The sequence below is a fragment of the Doryrhamphus excisus genome, linkage group LG1 (assembly GCF_037039965.1).
Source record: "Doryrhamphus excisus strain RoL-2023G ecotype Guam linkage group LG1, RoL_Dexc_Guam_v1.1, whole genome shotgun sequence".
NCBI lineage: Eukaryota > Metazoa > Chordata > Actinopteri > Syngnathiformes > Syngnathidae > Doryrhamphus > Doryrhamphus excisus.
Genome location: NC_136357.1, coordinates 21,836,335 through 21,861,182, shown reverse-complemented (window position 1 = coordinate 21,861,182; position 24,848 = coordinate 21,836,335). Strand labels below are relative to the sequence as shown.

At 40.1% G+C, this 24,848-nt stretch overlaps 2 protein-coding genes across 2 annotated transcripts in view; one reads left to right on the top strand and one right to left on the bottom strand.

The window, feature by feature from the left end:
- Nucleotides 1–1,202, bottom strand: part of slc8a4a (solute carrier family 8 member 4a) — a 42,439-nt gene extending 41,237 nt beyond the window's left edge. The window contains exons 1-2 of the mRNA XM_058077810.2: nt 667–1,202; nt 459–512 (exon numbers count right to left, since the gene is read on the bottom strand). The gene's annotated coding sequence lies outside the window, so the exon portion shown is untranslated. The remainder of the gene's footprint in view (nt 1–458; nt 513–666) is intronic.
- Nucleotides 1,203–6,578: 5,376 nt separating this feature from the next.
- On the top strand, nt 6,579–24,802 carry cnih2 (cornichon family AMPA receptor auxiliary protein 2). Its single transcript, XM_058077985.2, has 6 exons — nt 6,579–7,234; nt 12,201–12,269; nt 17,271–17,318; nt 20,520–20,632; nt 20,708–20,851; nt 23,219–24,802. The coding sequence occupies exons 1-6, from the start codon at nt 7,154–7,156 to the stop codon at nt 23,244–23,246; spliced, it is 483 nt and encodes a 160-aa protein (XP_057933968.1). The 5' UTR covers nt 6,579–7,153; the 3' UTR covers nt 23,247–24,802.
- Nucleotides 24,803–24,848: the final 46 nt, after the last annotated feature.

Genomic DNA, 24,848 nt, shown 5'->3' with positions numbered 1-24,848 from the left:
AAGCACTAAACATCACACGCAACTTAAGATGTTGGGCCCGCAAGGCATGCTGGGTAGCCCGGCGGCAACAACAATATGAACAGTCAAACATTGGACATACGTATCTGGGAGTTATGAATGCAAGTGGGAATGGTTGTTTGTCTAGATGTGCCCTGTGATTGGCTGGACTCCGCCTTTCGCCTGAAGTCAGCTGGGATAGGCTCCAGCATAGCCCCATAGAAAAATGGATGGATGGGTGGTTGAATGTGCTTGATTTCTTCTAGGAAACATGGATGAATGAGCAATGTTGCCCTGTATGGATATGGATATGGATATGGATATGGATATGGATATGGATATGGATATGGATATGGATATGGATATGGATATGGATATGGATATGGATATGGATATGGATACGGATACGGATATGGATATGATCCACTATATTTAATATCCCAAGAGACATTTCTACTCACCTTTGCAACAGTTGTGAGTCCTCAGGAGCGGAAGAAGAGACTTGTCATGTCTCCCTGCAGAAACAGAAGCACATCCAGTGAGATAAAGTTGTATCACCATCGACACACGCCATCAGAGACACTAAAAAACCGCGATAATTGCCGAAGCATCATCATGCACGGGAGCCTAATTGGCGGCTCCTTCTGATGCAGCATCACATGTACTCACAGGAGCCCGCCTTGAGTGCTTGGAGCATGCAGATGAGCAGATCCGCTGATGTTGCCGTGCTTGCGCTTATGTGTTGGACTCACCCCCCACCACCACCACCTCTTTCCACGCCACCACTCTTTTTTTTCTTTTTTTTTACATCAAACTTAACACATCCGGATTAGTTCATCTTGATAGAGAAACGCCTCCTTGCTCCACAGTGACAAAAAAAAAATCACAATGCATGCATGGGATTTGCTACGCCAATTGTTCGGTGCGTAAAGAGGAGCCTCCTTTCTGGTCGGCAAATTCCAGCAAAGTCCTCTCAGGAACGGGTTGCCACAGTGTTCTCATCCGATGAATCTACTGGGGGGGGTGCATCAAAAATGGGAAATCCCTCTCTTGTGAGCGGAGGATAAAGCAAAGCGGTGCACACGGGAGAGAGGAGGCGTGGATCGTGGATGGGAGGATGCTGGTGCACCGACATCTGCACATCGTCACATCACAAGGACCGGGACAAGATGGATATGGATGGTGGGGGTGCACGGCAGGCGGGCGACATACAAATGTGTGTGTGTGTGTGTGTGTAAAAAAATAAAAAAAAAAAGCAAATCTTACTCTTGCGGTGGGCGGAATTGGCACAAGGAGGAGCGAGAAGGAGGAGAAGCAGGAACACTGCAGTGGAGACAAGGGAGGACCTCCTGACTGCGCATCAGAAGTCCACAATGAAGGCTTGCACCCATCATCACCTGTTGTTGTTGCCCCCCCCCCCCCACACACACACATTAGCAACACCTGCCCACTTACCCATGTAAGACAATATCTTGCTTCCAGTCCTCTGATGATGCTCATTTTTTAAAAAAAATCATTCATCCTGATGATAAATAAACGTGCTTGTACTTTTCACGGCATCCCACATGGCAGATTCTCTCTTCCTGTAGGATTATTTGGACTCTGTGACTAAAGATGTTGCCAAAATATGAGCAACACCTCCCGATGTGATGCAGTGCAGTTGTACGCCCCTCTAAGCTACAAGCCACATATCTTCACCCGTTTTACACGCTCACAAATACAAAGGGGGGACTTTCTAGTGGTTCTGTTATATCAGCGGTGTCCAAAGCACGCCCCAAGGGCCATTTGAGGTCCATGACTGTTTTGTATTGACCCGTGGCACGCTGTGAAAATCAAATTCAATAAAAGAAAGATCAAGAAATGGAGGAGAAAAGGCTGGGATGTTGGTGCACTTCTCAGTAATACAGTTATGCCTTGGTTAAGGTCGTTTTGGTTTTGGCTGGAATGATTTTATAAAGGGCTGCACGGCGATCTAGTTAGTGCGCAGACCTCACAGCTAGGAGACCTGAGTTCAATCCCACACTCGGCCATCTCTGTGTGGAGTTTGCATGTTCTCCCCGTGCATGCGTGGGTTTTCTCCGGGTACTCCGGTTTCCTCCCACATTCCAAAAACATGCTAGGTTAATTGGCCACTCCAAATTGTCCATAGGTATGAATGTGAGTGTGAATGGTTGTTTGTCTATATGTGCCCTGTGATTGGCTGCCGACCAGTCCAGGGTGTACCCCGCCTCTCGCCCGAAGACAGCTGGGATAGGCTCCAGCACCCCCCGCAACCCTTGTGAGGAAAAGCGGTAGAAAATGAATTAATGCTTTTATGATTTTACTAACAATGTTTGTCGTCGATTATTATCAACCTGATATAACGGCATAAAAGTCCAAAATCGGTATCAGATTTTTTTTTACCCCAATCATCAATAGATTGATACACATATCGTATTGGTTGATAATGCTATCAGTTGGACAACATCGGCAAAAAAAAAAACTTATCGGACATCGCCTGATTTCACCCTACCCAAGTACTTGGAATGAACGCTGCTCTATAAATAAACGTGCCTTGCCTTTCCATTAATCCATTCTCGAAGCTCTGACTCAAACCAAAACGGACTCTAACCAAAGCATATTTTCCCATAGAAAATCATGTAAATCTAATCAATCCGTTCCAGCCACCCAAAAATGTTACCACCAAACAAATTTTTGAAAAATTTCCCCCCCAAAAAATCGACAATAATTATAGTTCTGTTGGGTTAAAAGCCCCCACAAATCCATCGATGAAAAAAATAACACACATAGCAATGAAACATGGATATCCTTTGGAGTAGTCTGTGTATAGCTGGTGTGGGTTTATATGGCTAATCTGTGGTCTGTTGGTCAACACCCCCTCCCCACCCCCACCCAGGCCTTCCTTGTTAAAGCACTCAATGACACGTTTACTTTCCACCCAAAGGGTAGCGGATCACAAGTTGTTCCATTGATTTTTCTTTGAGCATCTGTGTACACATGATGGCTTTAACCTAATCATTTCCCTCCCCGAGGATATGCCAATATTCCTCGCCGCAATATCCCGCTAAATGCTGCTCTTTGTCACTCAACTCGCAGAACGCCGCTCCGAGTCCCGCCGAGGCCACGCCGGTCGGGTTAATTGGTTTTCCGTCTGGCTCGATGCAGGATGTCTCCATTGAAACTTGCTGCAGATTATCATGATGATTTTAAATAATAACAATACTCCCAAACTAGCTGCGGCGTATGAAAACGGCAATTCAAAAAAGAGGAAATGTAGAGTGGCAGTCTGTTCATCAGTCCTGTTAGACGCCTAATGCCGCCATCTGTCGCTGTCTCCGTAATGTCGCCCTCTTGTGGACAATTTTAAATGTGTCATTCTTCGTATTCATGACAATATTCCAGTCGTTTTGGGTCGAAGAGGTTCAAAAATTAAGTAAATTTCAGTGTAAATCATCACTGTTTAATTCTTAAAAATATATATATATGTAGGATTAAAGTGTTGGGTTTGATTTTTTAACTCAAATGTGATTTAAAAAAAAACACGCCATGCTTTCACATGCTACTGTATATTATGTCCAAGTACGACCAAAAGAGGGCAGACTCGGACCATCATTGGCTTTGCAAATGATGATTTCCTGTCCTGAAAAACATTTTTGTTTGCCAATTGTTGTGTCTCAAATGCTCAACCTCAAAATCTCGAAATGGATTTTATTGAAGTCATTTTTATTTTTATATAAATTTTTATTATTATTAATTTTTTTAATATTTGTAATATTTATTTTATTGTTTTTAAACTGTTAAGTCATATTATTGTATTTGCTTTATTCATTTTTATATTATTTATTTATTTTTTACACTTTTATTTCCAGACAGTCATTTTTGCTTTTATTAATTTGTAATTATTTGATTGCATTTTTATGTAAATCATTTCTATTTATTATTTTTTTGACACTTTTATTTCAGCATTTATAATTATTTGTATATTATTCCCAAAAATATTACTTAGTATTTTTTAAAGTTATTTTAATTTGTATTTTATTTATTTACACTTCAAGTCATTTTAATTTGTATTTCTTATTCTTTATTTTGACATATTTAAGTCATTTTTTTTTTTTGGTTTATTTATTGTAATTCTTTCAACACTTTTTAAGTCAGTTTATGTGAATTGTTTGTACCCTTGGATTAAAGTCGTTTTTGTTGTTATTATTTGACAAACGTATAGTTATTCCATTATTATTATCAACTATAAAAACATGAACACACATAATGACGTGTCCACAGCGCATTTTAGAAGAATCAATGAGGACATTATGTCAAGGTCATGAGAAAAAAATAGCTACATTTGCCATCATTTTTGACTAGCGGTGCACCCCGGATGTGTCCGCAACCCACGGGACCCCCCCCCCCAGCAGAGAAGCACCGCTGCGCTAAGTGCATGTGTACTTGGAGGCGGTGCAGGTTGAGGGCGGAGGTGATTCATTTGCTGTGTAATCATAGTCATTAGTGCGGAGGGTTATGGGAAGACGTGGATCGATAGCGCCGTGATCGCGCCGTGGCTCTTTGTCAACCCATCCACCGCTCAATTAAAGAAGAGTGATAGGCTGCTGTGACGTTACAGAGCAGGCATTTTGATGGATTCCATTGTCGGGTCCGAGCGAAAGCGATATTAGATGGGCACGGCGCCATTTCCTGTCGGGATCTTGGCTGTGAGTCACACATTTGGACCACGGAAGCTTCTCTTCTCCCTTTATTTGTCGTATTTCATCCACACCGGGAGAAAGCCACCATAAATCTCCCGGCTGTGGAAGCGAGGCGTGTCAGGAAGTAGAGGTACGCCGCCATCTGCTGTACCGAGTTGGAATAGCAAGCTGCATTCACACAGCAGTCCCATTATAATGTGTTGATGAGCGGGTGGCGACTCTCTCTACCGGTGCGGTAATCCCTGTTTTACAAAAATATATGAATCATTCCTGCCTTTTATTCCTTCAAAATATGTATATTTATGCAAATTGTACATACTGTACATATGCAAACTGTACATACTTAGACATACTGTCTAAATGAAGCATAAAAATGGCGATGTGCTCTAAAATAGAAATCTAAGGCATTGAGAAGATGCATTGTCATCATATGTAGTATTCCACATCGGTCACAAGGTGTCAGTATTGGTACATGGATGACATAATAGCTGGCACAGGAAGTCCTGTACAGAAACAGGAAGTTAAAGAATGTCTTCCATTCATCCATCCATCCATTTTCTATCGACTTATTTTTGTCTATTATGTCTTGGAGCGTACAAGTGACTGTGGGGGTGTTATTTTATGACTAGAGGGCTCTAATAATGTTAAAACCCATATTTGGAAGCTTGTAAACTGGTTTTCTTTGCTGTGACTACAAAAATATTCAATTTATAAATAGGGGGAAATAATAAAATAGAAAATAGGAAAAAAAATACATATAAATAAAATAAAAAAACGATGAATTTATCATTTGAAAACAAATAACAGTAAATACTGGAGCAATTAAAAAATAAATAATAAAAAAAATAATAATACAATATTAAATTCATTCATTCATTCATTTTCTACCGCTTTTTCCTCACGAGGGTCGCGGGGGTGCTGGGGCCTATCCCAGCTACAATATTAAATTTAAAAAAAATATATAAATAAAACTGAAAATAAATAAATTTAAAATTGTAAAACAAATGCTAGGAAAAAATACATATAAATAAAATAAAAAAGCTACGAATTTATCATTTGAAAACAAATAACAGTAAATACTGGAGCAATAAAAAATAATTTAAAAAATTAATAATACAACATTAAATTCAAAAATATTTTTATAAATAAAACTGAAAATAAATAAATTTAAAATTGTAAAACAAATGCTAGGAAAAATACATATAAATAAAATTAAAAAGCTATGAATTTATAATTTGAAAACAAATAACAATAAATACTGGCGCAATAAAAATAATAATAATAATAAGTTAATAATACAATATTAAATTTAAAAAATACATTTATAAATAAAACTGAAAATATATCAATTTAAAATTGTAAAACAAATGCTGGATGAAGCATGAAGCTATCAACAACGAGGAGTTTTGATTGAGTATTTGACCTTTGAGTGGTTCCGTACTTTTGGTGTACTTTTAGGGCTCCGGCGGCTTGTGAGTGCAGTTGGCATGATCTCAGTGACTCTTCCTTTGCTGGAGGACCTTCTCAGGCGTCTTGGATGTTCATCGTGGCATCAAAGGAGATTTTACAAGAGGAGCGAGTGCCTGCAGCTGCTTGTCTGATGGCTGGACCTTCTCCAGTCTTCTCACATCTCCACCCTGTTTGTCCGCCACATCTCAGCAGGAAACATGGAATCCATCAGGAGGCGGGCATGGAGGTTGTGTCGCCAAATGACGAATGTGGCTTCCCTGCCCCCTCATCAGCCTGCAGGGACCAGGTGATGATGGATGCATGAACGGGTGAGAGAGGAGGAGAGAGGGAGGCGAGAGAGGCGGGAGGCAGGGCGAGGGAGAGCAAATAAGAGACGGGTGGGGGGGACGCCATTGGCTGACGCCCTCGATATGGAGCGTGCATATCACATTTCTCCTCCAGAGGGGAGAGTAGAGTCAGGGAAGACCACGTTCCATAGCAGAGCTTGAAAAGGGAGCGCACCGTTGGGATGGAGATGTTGAGCTTCCATGCTTCCCTGAGGAAAGGAAGCCAGGGTGAGGGATGAGAAGAAGATGCCAGGCAGGCGGTCCTGATTGTGCCGAGCCAAACTGGCAGGTATTCTCCGTCCGTCAAATCATCTCCCGTGACTTCTTAGACGGCGGCTTTGTGTCAAACAATTTGTGGCTGGAATGACGCGGACGTGCCTTCCACCGTGCTCTCGCTCGGAAGCAACAGTTGGACGGGAAGCTCGTTCTCCAAGTGACATGTGATCACACTTAAAGACATTTGCTTCCGAAAGCGAGCAGTTCCTGACCCTTCCTGATTAGAGCCCAGGGTTTCACCCGCCTGGATGAAACAGGGTAGCACCTGAGGGGGCGGGGCTGTCAAGGTGAGGCAGACAAACTAAAAGAAGAAGAGCGACGGGGGAAGGGGTCTTCCCTTTCTCTCGCCCCACCCCTCTCGCCGCCAGGCTGGCGGGCACGGCCATGGCGTTCACCTTTGCGGCCTTCTGCTACATGCTCACCTTGGTGCTGTGCGCCGCCCTCATCTTCTTCGTCATCTGGCAGGTGAGTACAGCGGCCGGCGGCCGGGGTCTGACCCCCGCAACACACGCACACACCGGACACGTGTGGCATGCAGCACACATAGGTCACGAGATGACGCCACATCTACAAAGACATACTGTCATATGTCGCGAGCGACGTCACTTCCTGTCCGCCCTCCACTCAGCGCCCCAAGCACCGGAACACATTTACAGCAATGCACACCAACACAAGTCTTATTTATGTCTTATTATGTCTAACCTATTGGATGTTAGGAGTGTAAAAGTGACTATAGGGGTGTTTCATGTCTAGAGGGCTCTAGTCATGTCACAAATCGTATTTAAAAGGATGTAAACAGGTGTTCTATGTCTTATATGTCTTATATTCTTTTATTATGTCTACCATAATGAGTAATAGGAGTGTAAAGGTGACTATAGGGGTGTTATTTCATGTCTAGAGGACTCTAATCATGTCACAAATCGTATTTAGAAGGATGTAAACAGGTGTTCTATGTCTTATATGTCTTATATTCTTTTATTATGTCTACCATAATGAGTAATAGGCGTGTAAAGGTGATTATAGGGGTGTTATTTCATGTCTAGAGGACTCTAATCATGTCACAAATCATATTTAGAAGGATGTAAACAGGTGTTCTATGTCTTATATTCTCTTATTATGTCTACCATAATGAGTAATAGAAGTGTAAAGGTGACTATAGGGGTGTTATTTCATGTCTAGAGGGTTCTAATCATGTCAAAAATCATATTTAGAAGGATGTAAACAGGTGCTTTATGTCTTATATGTCTTATTTTCTCCTATTATGTCTACTACATTGGGTAGTGGGAGTGTAAAGGTGACTATAAGGGTGACTATAGGGGTGTTATTTCATGTCTAGAGGACTCTAATCATGTCACAAATCGTATTTAGAAGGATGTAAACAGGTGTTCTATGTCTTATATGTCTTATATTCTTTTATTATGTCTACCATAATGAGTAATAGGCGTGTAAAGGTGATTATAGGGGTGTTATTTCATGTCTAGAGGGTTCTAATTATGTCACACATCGTATTTAGAAGGATGTAAACAGGTGTTCTATGTCTTATATGTCTTATATTCTCTTATTATGTCTACCATAATGGGCAATAGGAGTGTCAAGGTGACCGTAGGGGTGTTATTTTTATCTTCAGAGGGCTCTAATCATATCATAAATCATATTTAGAAGGCTGTAAACAGGTGTTCTATGTCTTATACAACTTATTATGTTTCCTGTATTGGGTAATAGGACTGTAAATGTGAATATAGGGGTGTTATTTCATGTTTAGACGGCTCTAATCATGTCAGAAATCCTATTTAGAAGGCCGTAAACAGATGGTATGTGCCATCTGTTTATAATACTCCCCCATCGAGGTAAATGTACCACAAAAAAACTATTCTCCAAGACAGTTTACAAGAATAAATTCAAAATATTAACAGAAAAAAAATCTAACATGAAAAAGTTGTCATTTTAAGTTATGGGGAAAATGACATAATTTCAGAGATATTTCATGATATTATGGGATAAAGTTATGATATTATGGGAATAAAATTCTATTATGGGAATAAACATGAGAATAAAGTTATGATATTATGGGAATGAAGCTATAATATTATGGGAATAAAGCTATAATATTATGGGAATAAAGTTATAATATTATGGGAATAAAATTATAATATTATGAGAATAAAGTTATAATATTATGGGAATAAAGTTATAATATTATGGGAATAAAGCTATAATATTATGGGAATAAAGCTATAATATTATGGGAATAAAGTTATAATATTATGAGAATAAAGTTATAATATTATGGGAATAAAGTTATAATACTATGGGAATAAAGTTATGATATTATGGGAATAAGGCTATAATATTATGGGAATAAAGTTATAATATTATGGGAATAAAGTTATAATATTATGGGAATGAAGCCATATTTATGAAACGAAGGAAGTTGAAATAATTGGACAATGAAATTCATAATATAGAATAAAGTCAAAAGAGACAAAAGCCGCAATTATACAAGAATAAAAAGTGGTAAAAGTGGAATAAAGTGAAAATATGATGAGGTTGGGGGAAGTTATAACATTATGGGAATAAAATGATAATATTATGCGAAGAAAGGAAGAAATGATCAAGATTATTATTACACTATCAAGAAGAAAATGGATGAAAAACAGCAAAAATGGGGTAGTTTCTTCGTGAAATATATATAACTAAACTATATACGTATAACTTGTTGACTATTTGTCACGATGTGACCCTCGCTGGGAAACGTCTGGACGACCCCGAGTTGAAGGGATGCTTTTAGTCCAGAATCTGAGCCAAGAAAAGTGGTATCTTTCAGCACAAGTTGGCCTTGTTTGTCGTCAACAAAGATGGCCCCCAGCCAGAGCTGGCCAAACGGGCGGAGGCGGCAAAGCGCTGCTCTCTTTGCTCAGCCGCCGTCAACCCGCAGCATTGTCGAGTGAAATTTGCACAGGGGTCCCCAGGGACGCTTGCTGGGATTGGACAAACAAGGCAGTCGCTCGTGGCCGGCAGGAAAACCAAAGTGACAAACGTAAGGCTTGAAATGGCTCACGGAGCGACTGGCTGAAGTGGGCGAGACGGCGTGTGAGTCAGGCGGCGGCGCGTCTGTGTGAGGAAGCGGGTCGGTTGGTAGCTGCCGTTCAACCGTGTGATTGAAAAGCTTATCAAACCAGGATCCGCCCACCGATGCCGGCGCATCCCCATTCTACTCGGCCCTCGGCCAATGAGATCACTGCTTCGCTGCCGTAGTAACCATGGCGCCCGCTGAGGGCTTTGTCATGTTGCTATGGAAACTGTATCTGTTTACAAGTGTGGCAAACCACCGGCAGACTCACGTGGGCTCGCAGGAAATCACCCCCGAGCGGGAATGCGGGCGCAAGCGACCCACTCGTCTGAACAAAGGTCCGCTTTTAATGTCGTCAACGGCAAAAGCTGCTGAAAAACACAGCAGGAGACCTTTGACCTTTGGCTTCTCTCCACGGGGACTCAACACAGAAAGGCTGGGAGCTTCTCAGGTCTCGATGTTTTCCTTCCAAACGAGCATTTTTATCTTCAAAAAACACAAAACCTATTAGACAAGCATTGGGATGCAGCAAAAGCTCATTTTTAGTGGAAATGCCCTTTTTTGTCATTTTAATTTGATACTACAATCGTATTATCCTGTGCCATGGACATTGAAAAAGATGGAATAAAGTCGGAAATTTACGAGAAAAAAGTCAGAAATTGACATGAAAAAGTAGTACATTTACAAGTAATAAACCTGTAATTTTACAAGGAAAAATGGACTACATTTATGAAAGAAAGTAGTTTTTATGACAAAACTTTTTATGTGAAAAAGTAGTTAAAAAAAGACAAATGTGTACATTTACTAGAAAAAGTCATACATTTAACAGTCGTGAATTTGCAAGAATAAAGTCAATTTTGCAAGAAATAAATTCATACATTTATGAAAAAACTAAAAAAAATAGTACTTCCACAAGAATAGTCATAAATCTATGAGAAAAATTTTTAACTTCATGAGAAGAAAGTAGTACATTTACTAGGATTCAGTCGTAAAATTACGAGAAAAAGTTAAACATTTATGAAAAAAGCCATAATTTTCAAGAAAAATGTGTACATTTATGAGAATAAAGTTGTAAAATTACAAGAAAAAAGTCATACATTTATGAAAAAACAAAAAAATAGTACTTCTACAAGAATAAAGTCATAAATTTATGAGAAAAAGTCGTAACTTTATGAGAAGAAAGTAGTATTTACTAGGATTCAGTCGTAAAATTAAGAGAAAAAGTTAAACATTTATGAAAAAAGTCATAATTTACAGGAAAAATGTGTATATTTACAAGAATAAAGTAGTAAAATTACAAGAAAAAAGTCATACATTTATGAAAAAAACTAAAAAAATAAGACTTCTACAAGAATAAAGTCATAAATTTATGAGAAAAAGTCGTAACTTTATGAGAAGAAAGTAGTACCTTTATTAGGATTCAGTCGTAGAATTACAAAAAAAGTTAAACATTTATGAAAAAAAGTCATAATTTACAGGAAAAATTTGTACATTTACGAGAATAAAGTTGTAAAATTACAAGAAAAAAAGTCATACATTTATGAAAAAAATAGTACTTCTACAAAAATAAAGTCATAAATTTATGAGAAAAAGTCGTAACTTTATGAGAAGAAAGTAGTACATTTATTAGCGTTCAGTCGTAAAATTACGAGAAAAAGTTAAACATTTATGGAAAAAAGTCATAATTTACAGGAAAAATTTGTACATTTATGAGAATAAAGTTGTAAAATTACAAGAAAAAAAGTCGTACATTTATGAAAAAACAAAAAAATTGTACAGTATAATTTATGAGAAAAAGTCATAACTTTATGAGAAGAAGGTAGTAAATTTTTACTAGGATTCAGTCATAAAATTACAAGAAAAAGTTAAACATTTATAAAAAAGTCATAATTTACAGGAACAAATAGTACATTTAAAGTTGTAAAATTACAAGAAAAAAAGTCACACATTTATGAAAAACACAAAAAAATAGTACTTCTACAAAAAATGCCGTAAATTTAGATATTGAAATATTAAAGAAAAAAATGCTATTTTAAAATTGTAATATAATGAAAAAGAAAGAAAACATTGAGTTGCGTTTGGAAAAAGTCATAATATTGCCAGAATAAAATGTATGAAGAAAGATTATGAAAGGAGAAAGTTGAACTATTTGGAAAATGAGAAAAACAACAGCAAAAATGTTTTTTAAAAAATAGCAATGAGCAAAGTTGCTAGCAAGAAGAAGTTGTTAGCACAAGTGTTGCTTTCCAAAATACCACAAGTTACTGTATGTGAGAAAGGTCTGTATACGTATATATGTATGACGGGTGGTATATTCCACAAGTACACCTTAATTAGTCTCATTGTCTAATCTTTTTGCAGATTATTGCCTTCGATGAGCTGCGCACGGACTTCAAAAACCCCATCGATCAGAGCAATCCCACCAGAGCGGTAAGCGATGCTACGAAAGCTAACTTTAAGTGGAAAGAGCATTTCAAAGTTGTTCAGAAAATACGCTTCCAAAGTGCCTTGTGTCCATTATTCCCTTTGAATATTATATTCTAATGATACTTGTACATACAGTATATATACATACAGTACAAGACCTCCACAAGCTTATCCCCTGATTCCAAATGTCTGGGCATGTGAGTCTGCCCTTCATCGTCTCTGTCCCTTACAGGAGGAGACTTTAGCATGCATGTGTAACAAATGCTAGCCGGTGTGGCTGCACATGTTCTTTTAAGAAGTGGCAGTGATGGAACACTGTAATATGAAATATGAAAAATATATTTTGAGCGCACCTCAACTTGAAATTTTCACTCCGTTGTCATTTTTTTTTTTAGTCAGCAGGTATGAAGCACGGGGGAAATGGAGTTTGAGCATGAAATGTTTGTTATAGTAATCAAGCCTTCCAGGTGCTCCAGGAGCACAGAGGCGTTTGCCCAACGTTTGCCTTGAACGCTCACTGCTGTGCAGATTTGACTCATCAACCTTCCGCAAAGATGGCGGCTCGTCAGCTGGCTGAATTGAATGCAAATGAGGCCGCTGTCTCCACCACCAAACGCCGCCAGTTTGATCTCACGGCAATCAGAAGGAGACAAAATGTTCCCCGGCGTCGCTGATTCATACGGCGCGTATACGTCTCGCTCGAGCGCCTGCATATGAGCTGCCTGCCGTTATGCCGTTTAGCAAGGTGACATCAGCTGGGAGCTTCTGAGCCAACGTTCCCGCAAAGCATGCGAAGCTGCAAAGCGAGAGTGGCGAGGAGTGGGAGAGGAAACTGTGAAATCAGACTGGAGGAGTGTGGAAGTGTGCCAGCCGCGCAGGCACGCACACGCACGCACGCACACACACACACACACACACGTAGTCTAAACAGGTGAAAGCAACTCAAAAAAGGGGGGCTTATGTGACCTTTGGCCTTGGGCAAAGGTAATATTACCACTATTTATTATCGTGAATTTACAAATTTACACTTAGTCTCCTAAATGTACAACTTTTTTTCTCGTAAATTGATGACAATAAAGTCACAAATTAACGTTTTTATTCTCAAAATCTCATATGATATTAATAAACACAGCTATGAAAAGGAGGGACTTGTGTGACCTTTGGCAAAGGTAATATTACCACTATTTTTTTCTTTAAGACTTTAACTCTAAAGTCGTAAATTTATGAGACAAAATGTACGACTTTATTCTCAAAATCTTGAATTATTCTAATCCATAATGTCGTACCAGGCATTGCCAGAGACAGCTATGGAAGGGGGGGCTTATGTGAAACAAATACTATAGTATTTGTTTCTCATGAATTTACAACCTTTATTCTCGTAAATGTATGTCAATAAAGTCACAAATTTACGTCTTTATTCTTAAAATCTCTAATAATTTTAATAAACACAGCTATGAAAAGGAGGGACTTGTGTGACCTTTGGCCTTTGGCCTAGGTAATGTTAACTATTTTTTTCTCATAAATTTCCGACAAATTCTAAAGTTGTAAATTTACGAGAAACAACGACTTTATTCTCAAAATCTCTAATTATTTTAATCCTCTCTGGTAACAGGCATTGCCTGAGACAGCTATGGAAGGGGGGCTTAAAATACTATAGTATTTTTTTCTTATAAATTTACAAACTTTATTCTCGTACACTGACGACAATAAAGTCACAAATTCACGTCTTTATTCTCGAAATCTCAAATTATTTTACTAGTCCAGTAAACACGGCTATGAAAAGGCGGGACTTATGTGACCTTTGGCCTCAGGCAAAGGTAATATGACGAGTATTTTTTTTCTCGTAATTTCCATTTTTTTCTCATTAATGTACAACTTTTATTCTCGTAAGTTGACAAGTTTTTTCACGCAAACTCATGACAATAACGTTATAAATGTACAACTTTTTTCCCAAAATCTGAGATTATTAGTTTTCTCCGGGTACTCCGGTTTCCTCCCACATTCCAAAAACATGCTAGGTTAATTGGCCACTCCAAATTGTCCATAGGTATGAATGTGAGTGTGAATGGTTGTTTGTCTATATGTGCCCTGTGATTGGCTGGCCACCAGTCCAGGGTGTACCCCGCCTCTCGCCCCAAGACAGCTGGGATAGGCTCCAGCACCCCTGCGACCCTCGTGAGGAAAATGAATGAATGAATGGTAATATGACGACCATAATGTTTTCGTAAATTTACAACATATATTGTGTCCATTGTGCGTCCCGTAGCATAAATAATTTAGTGAATGAATAATTAAATACAAGATGAATTTCAATCAATGGATAATCCAACAACAAATTGCAGTCATACATCGCTTTATTTTAACAGGATTATTTACAATATAGCCAAGCTAAAATAAGGCCAAAATTATAAAATATGTCAAAATGGTATTTCACGCAATAAAGACATGAAATAATGATAATTATTAATAATAATAATAATTAATAAAAATGGATGAAGAGCCACTTTATTCTTGAACATGGCCCTGTGTCCAATCAGTCAACATGACCTGAAACAACTGATGTACATATCAGTATTGATATTTTCATATTGGTACTAATTGCTGGTAATTAGATTGGTGACGATGGATATTTCTTTGCCAGCTCTTTGGCAGGGTATGATTACCTCGGCTGCAACATCAGGGCGCCGTTTGCAGCGCATAACAGTAACGCAAAGCCAGCCGTAGCATGCTCAAGCACCAGCGACCCAAAGCAAGTGCAGAGGGGATGGCGGAGAGACGCTAGGAGAGTCAAGTTTAGAATCGGGAATCAGGGCAAAGTCCACTTTAAGGCCGCCATGGGGATTTGAATTGATGCCGTCACATTTTCAACAAGGTCCAATGGGGAGAGCTTGAGTGCTAACGGAGGCTGTGACGGGTCCAGAAAATGACTTGAGGAATGTAAACAACCAGCATGGACGCCACCCTGGATTTTATTTTTGGTTTCTTTAACAGACGCAGCAAGATGCCACCATCTTTTGGTGAAGATCTGGATAAACGGGCTAATAAAAAAAAGGATGCAATCCTTCACCACTTTGAATTTCATCACTTTTTTTCAAAAGCATATCAATAAAATAAAATAAAATAAAATAAAATAAAATAAAATAAAATAAAATAAAATAAAATAAAATAAATCAATTTCTCGGTTGAATATGAATATGAATGTTCAAGCAAATGCAACATATTTTTTCATGTAGATGCACAATATCCTTTTTTCCAAAGTGAAAACTGATACCTTTTTCAAATGTGGACTTAACTGTAATTTGTCCTAAGAAGGACCTGAAACAAAGGTCAGGAGAACTGGAGTATATACTGGGAGGAGCCTCCTGGCGTGGCCCAGCAAGGTGCACTGTATTCGGGCACATGCTCCCAGCAGCTGGTGTGACGCCACGGAGGTCTCTGGTCAAAATCTTTGCACTTTTCAAAATGCTGTAGCGCTGGCGTTTCGGGTGGCTGATAAGGTTTTTTTGTGTGCTCAAAGTATCCCCCTTCATCGTGGAGCATTTGGGCCTTCCTTCATAAAGTGAATGCTTGTTTATGCGAGGTCAGGGGAAGTAACGAAAAGCTAACGACAGGAGAAAAAGGGAGCACTTTGTTTGCTCCCCTGCACCGTAAGGGTAATCATGCTATCAGTGATCGGAGCAAAGCATTTATCGGTATGATATCATGATAATTATCATTCACCCTTCATTTTTTGGCCTAAGAAAATGGCAGAATTAAACAAAATTAAACAATTAAACAAAAAATACAAATATAAGGCATGCGGACATGTTGTGATGATGTGTAGCATTCTATACTCTTTAGTAAGACACACAAGCACCAGACTTGAAAACCACAACAACAGGCTTTTAAAGGCATAATAATCCCTAACCCACGCCAACATACATTCATTTTCATGATGCAGGATTTGATGTAATAATATTTTTGTAGTAAGACCATAGAAAATCTGTTTATGACTTTCTAAATATAGTGTTTAATATTATTAGAAGAAATTAAATAACACCCTATGGTTACCATGACATTAATTTTTGCATTTTTGCTTCATATGTCGCAGGGTTTCGAGATGGTTGCTAGCTAGTGAGCTAACCAGTTAGCCTCATTCATTCATTTTCTACCGCTTATCCTCACGCGGGTCGCGAGGGGTTCTGGAGCCTATCCCAGCTGTCTTCTCGCGAGAGGCGGGGTACACCCTGGACTGGTGGCCAGCCAATCACAGGGCACATATAGACAAACAACCATTCACACTCACATTCATACCTATGGACAATTTGGAGTGGCCAATTAACCTAGCATGTTTTTGGAATGTGTGAGGAAACCGGAGTACCCGGAGAAAACCCACGCATGCACGGGGAGAACATGCAAACTCCACACAGACATGGCCGATGGTGGGATTGAACTCGCGTCTCCTAGCTGTGAGGTCTGCGCTAACCACTAGACCGCCGTGCAGCCTCCAGTTAGCCTCAATTTTTTTTAAATAAAAACTTGAGATTACCACTTCCACACAGAATGGGTGAACTCTTTTCACTCATGTCTTAAGGGCTCTAATGATGTTAAAAACATATTTAGAAGGTCGTAAACAGGTTTTCCATGCTCTAATTACAAAATATTCCATTTGTAAATCAGGAATTGACTTATCATGGTCGAGTCAGTATGGTATGATCGGACTGAGCCATCCCCCCCCCATCAGAATGGTAGCCCCCGTATATTTGTCATCATCCATGAACCAGGAAGTACATACAGATGGACAAAGAAACATACACTCCATAATTGTTTTTACATTTGGGAACACCGGGACCCAGGAAGGAGCAGGACCCGCTGCTCGTTGAGAAATGACTTCATGTTCGAGTCTCTAAAAGTGAAGAAAGAGTGGCGGACCCCCCCCCCCCCCCCCACACACACACACACAAGTAAAGGAATGCATTGGAAACTTGTCTCTAAAAAAAGACTCTCTTTGCTTCCACTCTACAGAGGGAAAGGATTCTCAATATCGAGCGAATCTGCAACCTTCTTCGCAGAGTGAGTAATACCTGCTTTTCACCTGCGGCTGTTCGATAATGACACCAGAGGGGTGTCATTTGTCTCTGCCTGCGGTGGGGGAGCCGTGACACACACATACACACACACACACTCCATTTCACATGGAGTCATCACCACAGGCCACCTTGGCTGCATGCTACCCGCCCACTCGCTACGACTTGCTCATGTTGTCATCGCTTTTTGCATTCCACAGAAAAATGTCTGTCTGTTTTGATTGTTATAAAATACAATAAGAGAGCTTTTGGCAATGCACAGTAATAATAAATCAGCAAAGAATATTAAAATATATTACATGCAAGACAAAACAGTGGGTAAATAATGTTACATTTCCAAGAAAGCAAGTAGAACTATAAAAAGAAACAACAGAATAAGAGAGAAACAAACCCACGGATCCATTTAGTGTGGAACTATTGACTATTGTGCTGGCAACGGCAGCTATTTACAGTAGAAATAGTTTCCAATAAGCCAACAGAATACCAGAATACCACCTGGCCAACACAAATACACAAAAGAACAAGTCAGCATCCAGACAAACACTTCAAGTCTTCCAAGTATCAACACAGTCACTTTGTATTAAAGGGGAACTATGGTGCTCATTTTGGGCCCCTTGTATTGAGTTGTGGGCGCCTGTATAGAACAGATAAATCTTTCTAGATCTTCCAGAATCTGCACCTATTCCAGCTGGATTTTCCAAAAAGGTCCACCCACGGTCTGCCTCCCAGCACGCCCACTCAGCTTGTACAGCTTGTACCCAGGCACGGCCATGTAATCCAGCCGGTGACTTCTCACCGGGCTAACTGTGACGTCACGGGGAGCCGGTGTTGGAAAAAACTCTCTGAAATGGTATCATCGCAAACTTCTCTCAGGGCTCACTTCCAAATGTGGAAACCTCATGGTCTGAATAATATAACATTGTAATAACTATTGATCACAAAAGTGGAAAAAGCATAATAGTGAATAATGAATAGGGAACCTTTAACTGAATCATGGAAGTAATACGCTATGTACCGTTTTGGTAATGGTAATGGTTTCATTTCATTTGAACATGCATCAGATTACAATTGAGTGCATCCCATAATCAGTTCCCAGTTCCACATGTCCAAAAGGAGTAGGAAGAAGCAAAGCTTATTAAATCCTACCCCTCCATCTGGTACTTTTGTTCACTTCCTGCTTTCCATAATACAGTTTTTTTTAAATAATGTACCTCATACCGAAGTACAAGGTGATATAAGCATCCAATGCCATAATGTGTACCATAGTAAGTGTCAATATAGTGATATATATAGCACATCATGACTGGTTCAAGACTCTTTGCAGCTCACACTGAATGAATAAGCGACTGAGGCCACACGTAGCAGGGTATTTTTAAAAACGCATATTTCCCCCTCTTTGTTTATGAATAAGAATTATGTCCATGCAACATCGTATTGAAAAAAATGCATCCCCAAATAATAGCAAAATAGCTAATAAGACTAACAATAACAATAACAAGGACAGTGATTATTCAGAAATCTGAGATTTTCAAAAAACTTCGTTTTTTAGTGCCAGATATCTGCAGGCTCGTGTGGATGATAGGCCAAGTCGTTGAAAAAGAACTTTTATGAGATACCGGTCCATGTGTGGACAGGGCCTGAGACTATCACACTATATGTATTTGTATACATACTACAAATACAGTATGTACTCTAAAGACAAAAGGTGATGATGCCATCCATCCATACAGGCCACCATTACCGTGCCTCATTCCACCTCTGTTCCATTTTGCTATTGCTTGATTGCTTGTCATGATGTAACGATGCACAAACACCCACGGCCCCTTCCAAATGGCACTATAGCAGAACACATTGAGTATTTGACATGTTACAACACCCAAATGCGATAATAAACCGCTGTCCAGTCATGGCAATGATATACAGTACACTCCTGAGCAAATGGAAAATTACAGGAATTTACATTTGCACTGGTGGATCTCAAGGAAGTTCTAAATAGAGCTTCATTCATTCCTGTTCATCAGCTGAAAAATGGCTGTGGGCGTGCTTGATGCCCGTGTTCACAGGAGGCTAGAGGGAATGTCGGTCCAGGTGGTGAAGATGGCTCCATGGAGTGATGGCCATGTTTGTAAGGCTCCCTTGCCATCCATCCCCGAATATTCTGAGCTGACCCGTCTGGAAGAAGTCACTTCTCAGGCAGGCAGCATTGTCCTGTTGAAAGGCCAGTCCTTACCACCCGGACGAGGGCATTCAGTCACGAGGGACGCCCCCTGCAATATCTCCCCATAGTCACCTGATGTTTGACGCCCCCTGCAACATCTCCCCATGGCCGTCTGATGTTTGACACCCCCTGCGACATCTCCCCATATCCGTCTGTTTGACGCCCCTGCACAACCTGAAGCTCCATTGTTCCATTGAAGGATCACGATGGCACCTCCTCCACGGTGCTGTTTGGAGAACATCTCAGGTTTCTCATGTCAGCAACGTTGGAAGCCATCAAGAATAAAACTTTCATCCACCCTACAATATCCCATAATTTGCTGCTCTCCTGCAATTTCCCAAAAAATGTCTGTCGATGCCGTATGATGATCATTATGACGATTATTAGACTGCACTCGGCGCCTGTCACAACCTTCTTTGGGCTGAGGATGGTCCCGTGTCTTGACAGATGGTCCATCGGATCCTCTGGTTCAGGGCAGGTGGCATTTCTTTGGTCTACCACTTGACTTTTTGTTCCACAACCTTCAAGATGTTTGAAAAAGTTTCAAATGAATGTCTTCCTGCGTCCAACCTCAGCAGCATTGGCACATTGGCTGCCAGAGGCCTCGCTTAGGCAGCTCAACCATCCCACGGTCCCATCCCATGTTCAATTCCTTCGCCATCAAGAGATCCCGAGGGAATTGAATATAACTTTATGCCAAGATTTAGTCCTTTAAAGGCTGGGGTCTTCAGCTTTTGCTCATGTGATGAACAGCGTATTTCACTTTCACGCCTGCTTGCAATAAATTGCTCAGTCCCGTTTCTTCTTTTTGCATTTTCAAGCAATACTGAGAGCCGACTTAAGATGCAAATTGTAAATTCGTGCAATTTCTCCAACTGATCAGGAGTGTATAATGACATGACAATACTGCAACAACTAAAACTGATATTTGAAGGTACTTGAACGCGTTTCTGTGTGTGTTGTGTTTAGCTGGTGGTCCCGGAGTATTCCATCCACGGGCTCTTTTGCCTCATGTTCATGTGTGCCGGAGAGTGGGTCACACTTGGCCTAAATATCCCGCTTCTCTTCTACCATCTGTGGAGGTACGGATCAACTCGCCTCCCCAGCTGATGACTTCAAAAGTTCCTTTCAAGACGTCTATATCGGTCTTTTTTTAGGTTTTTCCATCGACCGGCTGACGGGTCAGAGGTTATGTACGATCCTGTGAGTGTGATGAACGCCGACATCCTCAACTACTGTCAGAAGGAGTCCTGGTGCAAGCTGGGTTTTTATCTGCTCTCTTTCTTCTATTATCTCTACAGGTATGTTTAACAATCTTCTTCATGATCATGTCGGCTGCGTTTGCACTGCAGGTCTTCCGATTAGTCACGACACCCAGGCAGTGTGGGGCAAATTGCTTTCATAAAGTCATTAGTTACAGGGCTACTGTAAATGCTGTGAACATGAAAAATGAATTATAGCTTATATAAGATATTAACATGATATCAATATAACTAGCTCAATGCTAATTCACATTGAAAATCCCATCTTTGTGCTAATGATTAGCATTTTATATGGTGATTTCAAACGCCTCCTCATATGAGAAGATTTCGTTCATTCATTTTTTACCGCTTTTTCCTCACGAGGGACGTGGGGGTGCTGGAGCCTATCCCAGCTGTCTGTGGGCGAGAGGCGGGGTACATCCTGGACTGGTGGCCAGCCAATCACAGGGCACATATAGACAAACAACCATTCACACTCACATTCATACCTATGGACAATTTGGAGTGGCCAATTAACCTAGCATGTTTTTGGAATGTGGGAGGAAACCGGAGTACCCGGAGAAAACCCACGCATGCACGGGGAGAGCATGCAAACTCCACACAGAGATGGCCGAGGGTGGAATTGAACCCTGGTCTCCGAGCTTTGAGGTCTGCGCGCTAACCACTCGAGCCCCATGAGAAGATTTCCTTCCACTGAAACAACTGATATGTACATAGCGTACACAAACACACCCTCTAAGGCATTGAAATAGAAGCAAAGTGTTGACTATTATTAAAGCGTAAGATGAAGAACCACGACCCACTGAAAATAAGTTGAGAATCACTGGCTTAGAGGTGTGATGTTGACATGTTTATGTACCGTAAAGATGCTAAAACTCACCCAATGTAGGTCACATAGGCTAGGCTATCTGACCACAACATCAACATCTTGGACAAAGCAAATTAGTGTAATATCTACATATCTCCCTATACACTAATCCCTCGTTTAGCATGGCTAGTTGGTATCAGACCTCGCCGTGATATGTGAATTTCCTCAAGTAGGATTCCTTATTTAAATATCAAATATTATTGGGTCACATAAGGTGAAAAAAGTAATCCTCTCATTTCGTGTGGAAGTGGTGCATTTTTGGCGTCCCAAGTTTAATAATATTAATACATTTTATTTGTATAGTGCTTTTCAGAGTACTCAAAGACGCTTTACAATGGAGAAAAAAAATAAATTAGAGTAGAGTAAAAAACAGAGTAAACGATGCATACAAATAAAATATCCATACATTTATTCAGAGCTAAAACAAGGTTAAAAGCGGGGCGGGGCACAGCAGTCAGGTATAAAAAGTTAGACATTAAAAACGGATTTAAAAAGGTGGGTTTTGAGTTGTTTTTTGAAGGTGGGAAGGTCGGGGCAAGCACGGAGTGAATGGGGCAAAGAGTTCCAGAAGGTGGGGGCAGCGATGGAGAAGGCTCCGTCTCCCCAGGTTCGGAGCTTGGTCTTAAGGGGAGTGCGTGGAGCGAGAGGAGGTTGGAGTCTGAGGAGCGAAGGGGACGCGGGGGATTGTGTGGATGAAGGAGGTCTGTGAGGTAAGGGGGGGTCAGATTGTGGAGAGCTTTGTAGGTGATGAGAAGGACTTTGAAATGGATATGTTGGGGGGACGGGAAGCCAGTGGAGATTTAGAAGAAATACATAACTGGTTAGCTCGCTTACGAGCAGCCATCTTGAGTCTGCAGCATAAGATTTGGAATGCGGTGTAAACAATGGATAATAGGAGTGAAAAGGTGACTGTAGGGCTTCTATTTCATGTTTACAGTGTTGTAATAATGTAAAAAAAATTATTTTGAAAGTCAGAAACAGGTTTTCTATGCTCAAAGTATGAAAATATTTGATTTATTTCCATTGAATCCTATATTGTGGACATTCATTTATTGAGGTCGGGTCTGGAACCAATTAGCCGCTATAAATGAGCAATGAATGTATTTGTATTTGAGTTCAGTTAGCCTTTTTTATGCTTCAATATGCATATTTGTTAGTTTATAATACTTGGCTGTATTCAAACACCAAACAGCATAATTAATGAACTTATTTTTGAAAAGCCGTGGTAGAGTGAAGTCCTGAAAATTGGAAGTGGGGAGGGATTACTGTATCCCATTAATAAACAGTTGCGGCCATTTTATTTCGAGAAAATACAGAAGGCGAACAACAAACGCAGTACAAGCCCCTGCCATAGACTAGAAAGTCTTCATCTTCTTCTCAAAGTAGAAGTAGACTGGAGAGCCACATTGCATGCCCCCCCCACCCCCAAAAGAAACAAGATTTGGGTAACTTGAACCGTGCAGTGTAAACGCAGCCTTAATTTCAGTTCCAGTGTGGTGGCAAAGTACATGAAGTGCCCGTTTGTGTTGCTGATACAGCATGGTCTACGCCCTGGTGAGCTTCTAACGAGCTCACGCCGAGACCGAGGTCCAACGAGCCTTCCCATCAGTGGCTTGGGTCTTCCACGGTCTCACCTTGGAATACGACACAAACAACACCCGATATGAGCGCCATTGTGAATGTAAAAGGTGTTGCCTCCGCTCGATTTGTATCGCTTTATGTCAAACAACGCAGCGAGACCGATGGACAAAGGTACGAATGAGGGATGGAAGTGATGCTGATGATGGAAAAGTTGTTTGTGCTGCCTTTTACGCCTCATTGCAAAACTTAACGACGACTCTGAAGGGCTGGAGTAATCCCGTGCTGCTCTTACTGATCCAGTCTCTCAACTCACTGTGACTCTCCAAACACTTAAGACGGGCTGGAACACGAAACAATATGTCTGTAATCTTTCAAGGCGGGCACACGGCCAGCTGTTTGCTATTATTGTGTATATTTCAAGTAATAGACACCTCTAATATCCAACCACTGTTGAGTTTCAGGTGCATTTAGTGTACCAAGTATGGGATGTTTAAAAAAAAAAAAAAAAGGAATATAAGAGATTGGTGCGTGCACAGACACTTTCAACCAGGATGGGGATAAAGCTTTGACCATCAGGTTCGTCAAGGATATTTTCACATTGTAATAAATTAATAATAATAATAATAATAACAAGGTTGAAGTCTCCATGCTGGCAATTCATTCACTTTAAGTGTGTTCTTAGCTGTAAGGATGTATTTTGTGCTAAATATAGCTAGAGGAGGGCTTTTTGCTCATAGAGTCAATGCCAAATGTTCGTATCTGAAAAACATTGTGCCAAAGAACATGAAGCAAGTGAAAACAACAACGGTGAGCTACGAAAAAAAACGTCCTCGATATATCAGACTGTGTCTCGGTTTTCACTTTCTTCAAGACTTATTTAACCTTGGCGCAATGGTGTGCTTACAAGAAAACAAAAAAAGGACAAAAAAAAAGAAACTAACTATGGTCTGTATTTTTGTGTGTGCAGGAAAAGCCTTACTTCCAGTGATGTTTACTCATTAGCATCTATGCTAGCCATTTTAGCGCAGCGACATTTCCCAGACCTGTTGTAAAGCGTACAGCTCTTATGTATGAAAAGCAATGAAAAACTCCAAACTGGCAACGTCTTAGGTTACAGTAGATGAGGTGTCTGCGTATGTACGCTTGGTCCCGTTCATGTCGACAACGCGTCTATGGCTACCATCATACCGCTTATACGTGACCTCTGTCTGATTTTTCCATGTTAGTGTGAACGGTAATTTTAAATTTTTTTCAAATGCACCCAGGCCGCTTTCATTTGTAGGCATAAATCCGATATTAATGTTCGGGTTGCCAGTGGCGTCATTCGGCCTATTTTAGGGGGGATTCAGTCCCCCCTAAAATGTTCTTTAGGCCCCCTAAATAATTTGATATTATTTGTTTTATTTATTTTTTTTTACAAAAAAATATATGAAAAAATTCATATAATTGGGCAAAAGCAGGCTAATACTAGTAATAATCAGAAGAATAATAATGATGAGAGTAATAACAATAGGCTAATTAATAATATTCATTCATTCATTCATTTTAGGGGGACTGAAGCCCCCCTAAAATGTGCTTTAGCCCCCC

Bases quoted from the DNA above. Each gene is read 5' to 3' on its own strand.
- cnih2 (XM_058077985.2), top strand. From the start codon at position 7,154: ATGGCGTTCACCTTTGCGGCCTTCTGCTACATGCTCACCTTGGTGCTG. The intron at 12,270-17,270 runs GTAAGCGATGCT...TCCACTCTACAG, and splicing joins AGAGCAATCCCACCAGAGCG to AGGGAAAGGATTCTCAATAT. The intron at 20,633-20,707 runs GTACGGATCAAC...GTCTTTTTTTAG, and splicing joins CTCTTCTACCATCTGTGGAG to GTTTTTCCATCGACCGGCTG.